This window comes from Palaemon carinicauda, chromosome 6, assembly GCF_036898095.1.
Source record: "Palaemon carinicauda isolate YSFRI2023 chromosome 6, ASM3689809v2, whole genome shotgun sequence".
NCBI lineage: Eukaryota > Metazoa > Arthropoda > Malacostraca > Decapoda > Palaemonidae > Palaemon > Palaemon carinicauda.
The window spans coordinates 71,602,533-71,611,590 of NC_090730.1; the positions used below are offsets into that span (position 1 = coordinate 71,602,533).

At 36.1% G+C, this 9,058-nt stretch overlaps 2 protein-coding genes across 2 annotated transcripts; both read left to right on the forward strand.

Annotated features, from left to right (window-relative positions):
• Positions 1-949: 949 nt before the first annotated feature.
• On the forward strand, positions 950-1,525 carry LOC137643070 (uncharacterized). Its single transcript, XM_068375915.1, has one exon. The coding sequence runs from the start codon at positions 950-952 to the stop codon at positions 1,523-1,525; it is 576 nt and encodes a 191-aa protein (XP_068232016.1).
• A 51-nt stretch (positions 1,526-1,576) lies between these two features.
• On the forward strand, positions 1,577-2,008 carry LOC137643071 (uncharacterized). Its single transcript, XM_068375916.1, has one exon. It carries the CDS (start codon positions 1,577-1,579, stop codon positions 2,006-2,008), a length of 432 nt encoding a protein of 143 aa, XP_068232017.1.
• The last annotated feature ends 7,050 nt before the right edge of the window (positions 2,009-9,058 follow it).

Sequence of the window (9,058 nt, forward strand, 5' to 3'; positions counted from 1 at the left end):
ATACTTCCAGTACGATTAGCTTGCTTGTAACGCTGTGAATAGGTGATGTAGAAGACCGTGAGCAGTTGCTAGTAGATGAAGTCTACATTACCGGTAAGCTGACGATAACAACTGACCACATGATGCCCAGGAAATGGGCTGAAAGGTGGTCTCATTTGGAAGATGTGCAACTGCACGGGATAGCTGAGGGCTACATAGACGTTGACCTTATCCTTGGCTTGTAAAGCCCACTGTGTCGTGTAGTCCTGAATGTACGTTCCGGTGAAGAAAACGAGCCCACTGCTCACCTGACAAAGCTCGGTTGGGTGGCCTTCGGGTCAAGTGGATCAAGTACCACGAAGCCTTCTGCCATGATGCATCACTTAACACCTGCTGAGCATGCCGACGACATCAGGGACCTGCTGCAAGAGCACTTCAACCGCGATTTTTAGGAACGTGAACTTCATTCCTGCATCAAGAATTCAGTTGAAGACCAGATATTTCTTGAAAAGGTATCTGCTTCCATCCACCAAGAGAATGGCAAGTATTCATTCAAACTCCCACTACGAAACAATTGTAGTATATCTCATAATCGAGAAGCTGCAATCCAGAGATTGGACAGTCTGGGGGAAAATTTCAACAGGGATGAAGACCACAGAGGTGCCTATGTTCATGCAATGGAGAAGGGCATCCAGAAAGGCTATGCGGAGCATATACCCCTTGACAAGCTGGACAGAAATGATGGCAGAGTGAGGCAAATGCCTCATTTCTCTGTTCGGCACCAATCCAAACCCATATTAAGAGTCGGCTTTGATCCATAGGTCAAGTATCAAGGCACCTCGTTAAATGAGCTTCTTCTTCAGGGACCAGAACGGATGAACAGCTTGGCAGGATTGCTGTTGCTATCCAGAAAAGGTAGGCATGCTGTGACAGCCAATCTGGAAGGTATGTATCAATGGTTTGAGTTCCGATGGAGGATCGTGACTTTTTGCAGTTCATATGGTGGCCTGTAGGGAACACAAAACTTGAACCTATAGAGTGCCAGATGGTCGTGCACCCGTTCTGTATCAAGTCCTCTGGAGGCTGCGTTAACTATGCACTCCGTCAGACCGCAAAACAACATGGACACAAGTTCTGCAATGAGGCATCCGAGGCTATCATGAAGAATTTCTGCATCGATAACCTCCTCAAGGCTCATGATGATGAGGAGCGACTCAAGATGATAATCATAGACGTGACTTCGCTCTGTGCTGACGGAGGCTGGCGTCTAAACCAATGGACGTCGAGCAATAGTATACTGCTCTCTGTCATTCCCGAGTCAGAAAGAGATGCCTCTGTTGCAATTCTGGTCTTGAGTATGGATGAGCTTCCGGTAGAAACAATGTTGGACATGCACTGTTCTATGGAGGAACACTGCTTTACCTTCGAGATCAAAATGAAGAAAAAACCGTACATGAGGAGAGGCAAACTACCTGTTGTAGCTTCAGTGTACGACTCATTGGGACTGATCTCACCGTCCATGCTACCTCCCAAGATCCTGCTTTAAGACATGTGATGTGAGCAATTGAAGTGGGACGATGACATCGGGGAAGTAGAAATGGTCAAGTGGAAGGCTTGGTGTAATCAGCTTCGTCTCCTAGAAACTATGAAGATTGATCGATCTTATGTTCCAGAAGGCTTTGGACAAGTTCAGACCTTTCAGCTTCACCACTTCGCTGATGCTAGCCAGGTGGGATATGGTACAGCGTCTTATCTTCGGATGGAGGGCTACGGCGGAGAAGCATGCAGCGTGCTAGTTTTCAGGAGGTCGAGGGTAGCTCCGCTCAAGATGACCACTATCACCACACTTGATTTGACTGCAACCGTGGTCCCGGCACGGACAGACCGCAAGTTGCATGGAGAGCTCGGTATAAAGTTAGATGATTCCATCTTCTGGACCGACTCAACAGCAATATTCAAGTATCTTCCAAATGAGCGCACACAGTATCATACGTTTGTCGTAACAGGGTGGACCTTCTTCGCGAACTGATGTCAACCAAACCATGGCGTTATGTTGCCACCTGCAGCAATCCTGCTGACTTGGAATCTCGTGGATTGTATGTTGAACCTCTCCTGGCATCTACCATGTGGTTCAACAGTCCTTCTTTCTTATCACAGCCTGCCAGTGCCTGGCCCATATCTCCAAGTGACGTCAAGGGTGCGTCATTTTACGATGACCCAGAAGTTAAGAACAGGCATCTGATCTTTGAGGCAGTGACAAAGCTTGAGTCCATTGTCAGTAACATTGCTAAACGTTTTTCATCCTAGCTCAAGTTCGTGTGCAGCATCGCATGGATGTGACATCTCTCTCTCTCTCTCTCTCTCTCTCTCTCTCTCTCTCTCTCTCTCTCTCTCTCTCTCTCTCTCTCTCTCTCTCTTTATAGAAGGACTCCTTGAAAGAATGATATTTCCTAACTGCCGAAGAGACTGAGTATGCTAGTAACTGGGTCTTAAGAATGCTTCAAAAGGATACGTTTCCCCGAGAAGTTGAAGCATGCAAGATTGCCAGTGAAGTCGTTTCTCCCTCTAGCAAAATGGTAAGACTTAAGCCATTCTACTCTGATGGACTGCTTCGCGTGGGAGGTTGTCTGCGAGAGTCCTCTCGTCGATGCAGGTATCAAGCACCCTTTGAACCTGTTCAAGGAAGGCCCTATGGTTCGCCTGTTAGTGCAGTGGAGACACCAGAAGCTGGGACAATGCGGGCAAAACTACCTAGTAGCGGACCTTCGACAGTACTACTGGATCAAGCAAGTGAACTCGATAGCTCGGTCTGTCACCAAGAACTGTGTGCGATGCAGAGCCATTGCAGAGCGCCCCATAAGTCAAGAGATGGCTGTTCTTCCCCCAGATCTCTTCTTCTCAGGGGAATTTGCATTTACCAAGTCTGTGACGGACTGTTTCAGCCCATTCTTGATGAAGATTGGAAGATAGCAGGTGAAGCGGTATGGTGTACTTTTCGCCTGTCTCACATCAACAGCCATTCACATTGAAATGGCAAATAGAGTGGACACAGATTCATTCCTTAATTTTTATGTCTCTTTGTTGCCAGGTTTGGTCCAGTCCAGCTAATGAGAGCTGATAATGGGACCAATTTTATTGGAGCAGACAATGTGCTACGTAAGGAGCTGGAGAAGCTCATCCACATGACAGTTAGTGATGCCTTATCAACAAAAGGGATCACCTGGTGGTATAACCCTCCTTATTCTTCCCACTGGAGCGGAGCTTGGGAGCATCAGGTATGTACCATCCGTCGAGTATTGAAGGGTACTTGTCAAAAGCAGGTTTTGACAGATTACTCTCTTTGTAATCTCTTTTGTGAGGTTGAGGCCATTGTAAAAGGCCGCCTCTAATCCGAGTGACGGACGACCCCGACATTTCAGAGCCTTTGGCTCCCAGTATGCTTTTAAACCCCAAGGGATCACCTGCACCCATTGCTCTTACATCTGACACTGACCAGTACTGATACATATATGTTTCCCACCAAAATGTATTTCAAGATATAATTGGTATTTCATCCTTGTATCCTTGTTTTGTAATTGGATTGTCATCCTAAGTTGTCAGCAATGAGTTCTTCTTACATATCTGGTGTGAAATTTTTTTCAGTTACTAGTAAACTGTTAAATAGCTACTGTTTCTTGAACACCTGCTTACCATATGGTAGCAGAGCGTTCGATCTAATTTTTTTTTTTTTTTTTTTTTTTGCATCAGGAAAGTTTATACAACAAACACTGCCGGTTTCCATTACCTAAAAGCATCGAGAAAATTTTATAGTGAGTTTAATGTGGAATCCTGCAACATGATATCATGACGATGGAGTAGACTTCCACCTTCACCTCCAGGTTGGGGGGATTTTCAAGTCAGCTGGCAGATTCTTATTTTTTATATCTCCCTCGTCGAATTCAAGTATAAAGCATGATAGCAAAACATCCCTTACATTGAATATTTGCTGAAGGAAGACTCGGGAATGACGGACACTTAACGAACGTGAGCCCAAAGTATGAGATCTTCCTTTGGCTGAATTGCAAGGCCTTTCTGTCTACTTAGGTCTAAACTTGGAGCTGTGTATTGGCGTTGAAGCACATCATGAGGTAATATGCAAGTAAATTTGGCTTTACAGTAAAGTTTGGTCCACTGTACTCTCCTTAGAGCAATGGCCTAAATGAAAGAAATCATAATTTTGCTGATGTTACTGTGAACAGGCTGCTAGAGACAGACAGAAATAATGAATTTAAAAATAGCAGATCAGTTATTTTTCCAGGAACCTCAACAGGTAATTTTGCTACAGAGAGTTTATTTGACAGTGAAGCGGGTTCAAAGATCATGGAAAGGCACCATGAGATAACCAAGAAATTTAGGGAAGAATAATTTGAAAATAAGTTCATCAAAGCTTCTAAAGTGCGAAAGGGTAATTTTAATGACATTAAATACGAAGAGGGCAATCTCATATTTTATCAGGAGAAGAACAATAAAAGCTGATGCGGCCTAGTAAAAGTATTTTGTCATAGGAACAGAGATGTTTTCATATTGGCAAACGGTGATTTAAAAAAGGTGGCCGATTGTAAAGTACAGGCATGCAGAGTTTAAGCCCGTGAAGACAGTGAAAAAGGGGTGATTAACAAAGTAAGTAACATTACTGAGGAGAAATTTGATAAAGAGAAAGATGGAGTAAGAAATGAATGCAGAAGAAAATCCAGATCTCAATCTAGTAAGGGTAAGCTAATTGAAAAGGGAGATGAATAGGAAAGAAACCAGAGTGAAATCAGTAATTTTATGAAAGAGAGAGAGGAAAAGAGCATATGTAATTATTAAAGCATTAATTATGTTGAGCAAAAGGGTGATTCTATTGGTGCCTATTGGCTGAGGTCAAAGAAGGCCGAATGCTTCCACCTTGATAATACAGTATTTGTTGTAGAACTCCCATTTAATAATTATAAGATGCCTGAAGTGATTGAAGCTAAAGAAAAAGAATATGAAAATCTCAAATATTATGATTCTTTTGAGGAAGTCAAAGATTATGAACAACAAAGAATCGGCAGTAGATGGGTAATCACAAAGAAGGAAAAACATGATGGTCAAAAGACTGATTATAAAGCCAGGTTGGTTGCAAGAGGCTTCCAGGAAGATTGCAAACCTCAAGCTGATTCTCCTACTGCTATGAGGGAAAGTGTAAAAATATTTCTAGCTGTAGCAGAAAATGGGAAGTTTAATGTGCAATCAGTTGACAATAGTGCTACTTTCTTGCAGTCTAAAACTTTGGATCGAGATGTCTTTATTGAACCTCCTAAAGATTTGAAGAAAGAAGGTGTACTTTGGAAATTGAAGAAACTTTTGTATGGACTTGGTGCCAGCAGAAAGGTTTGGCTGATAATAAGAGGTATATTTAAGCACGAAGGTTTGAGGAATGTAAGTGGCAATGACGCATTTAATTATAAACATTATGGAAGTGATCTTATAGGGATGGTAATTACTCATGTGGATGATTTCAGCATAGCAGGAACAAAGGAATTTGTTAATGGACTCACAGAAAAAGTGAAAAGTGTTTTGACTGTTTCGAAGGTCGAAAAGGATAGATTTAGATTCACTGATATAGGTATACAAAAGACTGGAGATGAAATTGTAATCTCGATGGAAGATTATGCAAATAGTATTGAAAAGATACAAGATATTTGTAAAGTTAAGCCTGATGATCCATTGACAAAACGGGAAAATAAAGTTTATAGAAAATATGCGGGGAAAATAAGTTGGTTAGCCGCGAATACTAGACCAGATTTGTCAATAACTGCTTTACTAATGTCAATGAAGAATAAAAAAGCAAAGATAAGAGATCTTAAGAGGGTAAATCATGTCTTGAAGAGAATTCATAGCAAACCAAATATAGTTGTGTTCTCCAGGTTGGCAATAAAACGGATCTTGTTATTTTTGGTCTAGGGAACGCTTCTTATAGGCCTGATGATAAAAGTATAGGAGAAAATCTTATTTTATTCGGATCAAAGAATATGTATGATGCTGTGCCAATCTTTTGGAAATCAAAGACAATACGAAAGGTTTGACATTTTGCAAAGGCAGCTGAAACAAGAAATTTTTCTAAATTAGTTGATGATTCGGTATTCTTTGCTGTACAGCTTGGGCAATTACTCGTTGGAAAAGCATTTAAAGATTCAGTGAATCTTCCTGTCGGATTGTTTACTGATTCTAGGCCTTTGATGGATCAATTGGTAGTACATAGCAGCTGGAGGAGGGATTGCTTCGTAATACAATAACAGATTTGAAGGTAAAGGTGGAGGATACTTCTGTTGAATCTTATAGCTGACTTGAAACAAAAGAGATGATCGCAGATATTTTGACAAAGGAAGGTAAAGATAACCCAGAGGTGCATAATATCTTTATTGAGAACAAATTTTGTGATGCTATAAATGAGAAGAATCTGGTGTCATATGTCAATGGTGAAATTCGCATGAGAAACATTATTTGATTTTTTTATCAATTGTTCAAAATTCCATGAGGTTAAAATGTAAATAGTTAAATTCAAACCTGCATGGGCCAAGCATTAAATACATACGCCATATATGAGTGCATGAATTTTATGTGTAAGAGATTCTATTTGTTACTTAAGAATTTTGTTTGCATTTCCTTATTCCAATCTATATCTGTTCCATTTCGTATATTATATTTAGTGACATTCACATTTTTTGGCGGAAGTCACTGTATTAAGTCATGATTTTGAAAAGTCTAACTTTTTATTATATTGTTTTTATTCTAAATTCATATATAGATATTTTGCTTTACCTTTTGTAAAATCCAAGCAAATAGAGAAGGGAGGAAACATGATGCATATACGTTTCCACCGAAATGTATTTCAAGATATAATTGGTATTTCATCCTTGTATCCTTGATTTGTAATTGGATTGTCATCCTAAGTTGTCAACAATGAGGTCTGCTTACATATCTGTTGTGAACATTTTGTCAGTTAATAATAAACCGTTAAATAGCTAACGTCTCTTGAACACCTGCTTATCAGTACTCTCGACTCTGACGAAAGCAGATCCAGTATCTAGCATATCTCTTCTGGAAACTGGACGAGAGAGTATCTGCCACTACTGCAACAGTGCCACCGTTAGGCCAATCTACGTCGGAATCTACAAGTCGGACACATTGTGCTAGCTTTGAATGGAAAGCTACGAAGAGGTACCTAGCCCTTGGCTAGAGTGCTGTAAGTCATCTGTGGGAGGGAGGGCTATGTTCGGAGTGCTCATCTTAAAACTGAGAGTGGAATCGACCTAAGACCCATCTCTAAAATTTGTTTACTTCTCAATGTGATAAAGTGTAGTGTTTAGGGTGACGCAAGTAGCCCTCTCCCCTCACCTCGCAAAAAAAGGGGGCTATTAAAGATTACCTGAATATTAGTGCCCCACTCAATGACCGGTGGTATAGAATCCTGCGGCAGAGCAGGTGCTAGTGTGATTCTTTTTTTTTTTTTTGCAGTATGAATGTTGATGTAAAGTTGTTATGAAGGAAGTCATAAGAGGCCTTGTGACATTAAACTTAGAAAAAGGCTTTGCGTCATTAATGCATCTTACCAAAGAGGTCGCCCCTTGCAAGTTGGTTGTGGCAGCTCGGAACCTTAAACAATATATATATATATATATATATATATATATATATATATATATATATATATATATATATATATATATATATATATATATGTATATATGTATATATGTATATATGTAGCTGTAGATGCAGATGCAGATGCAGATGCAGATATAGATATATATCAATATATATATATATATATATATATATATATATATATATATATATATATATATATATATATATATATATATATATATATATATACTGTATATATATGTATATATGTAGATGTAGAGGTAGATGCAGATGCAGATGCAGATGCAGATATAGATATTTATCAATATATATATATATATATATATATATATATATATATATATATATATGTATATATATATATATATATATATATATATTTATATATATTTATATAAATATATATATATATATATATATATATATAAATATATATATATATATATATAAATATATATATATATATATACATATGTATATATATATATATATATATATTGATAAATATCTATATCTGCATCTGCATCTGCATATTATATATATATATATATATATATATATATATATATATATATATATATATATATATATATATATTCATTTATATATATATATATATATATATATATATATATATATATATATATATATACATATATATATATATATATATATATATATATATATATATATATATATATATATATATATATATATATATATATATATATATATATATATATATATATATATATATATAAATATATATATATATAAATATATATATATATATAAATATATATGTATATGTATATATATGTATATATATATATATATATATATATATATATATATATATATATATATATATATATATATATATATATATATATATATATTATATATATATATATATATATATATATATATATGTATATGTATATATATATATATATATATATATATATATATATATATATATATATATATATATATATATATATATATATATATATACATATGCATATGTATATATATATATATATATATATATATATATATATATATATATATATATGTATATATATGTATATATGTATATATATGTATATATATATATATATATATATATATATATATATATATATATATATATATATATATATATATATATATAATTGGTGTGGCATATAGACAATACAAGTGTTTTTGAATATTTTATTGTGTTAATATTAAAACATCGTTTTGTCTTATGAGATTATCCAATTGAACCAACTAGAATTTGTTTGTCATTGAAATTCTTTTTTGCTAATATATATAGAATCAAACAATTTTTTATAGTCTATAAATTATATACATAGTGATTTGTTATACTGCGTTGATTTTTTGATTACCTTGTTAATTT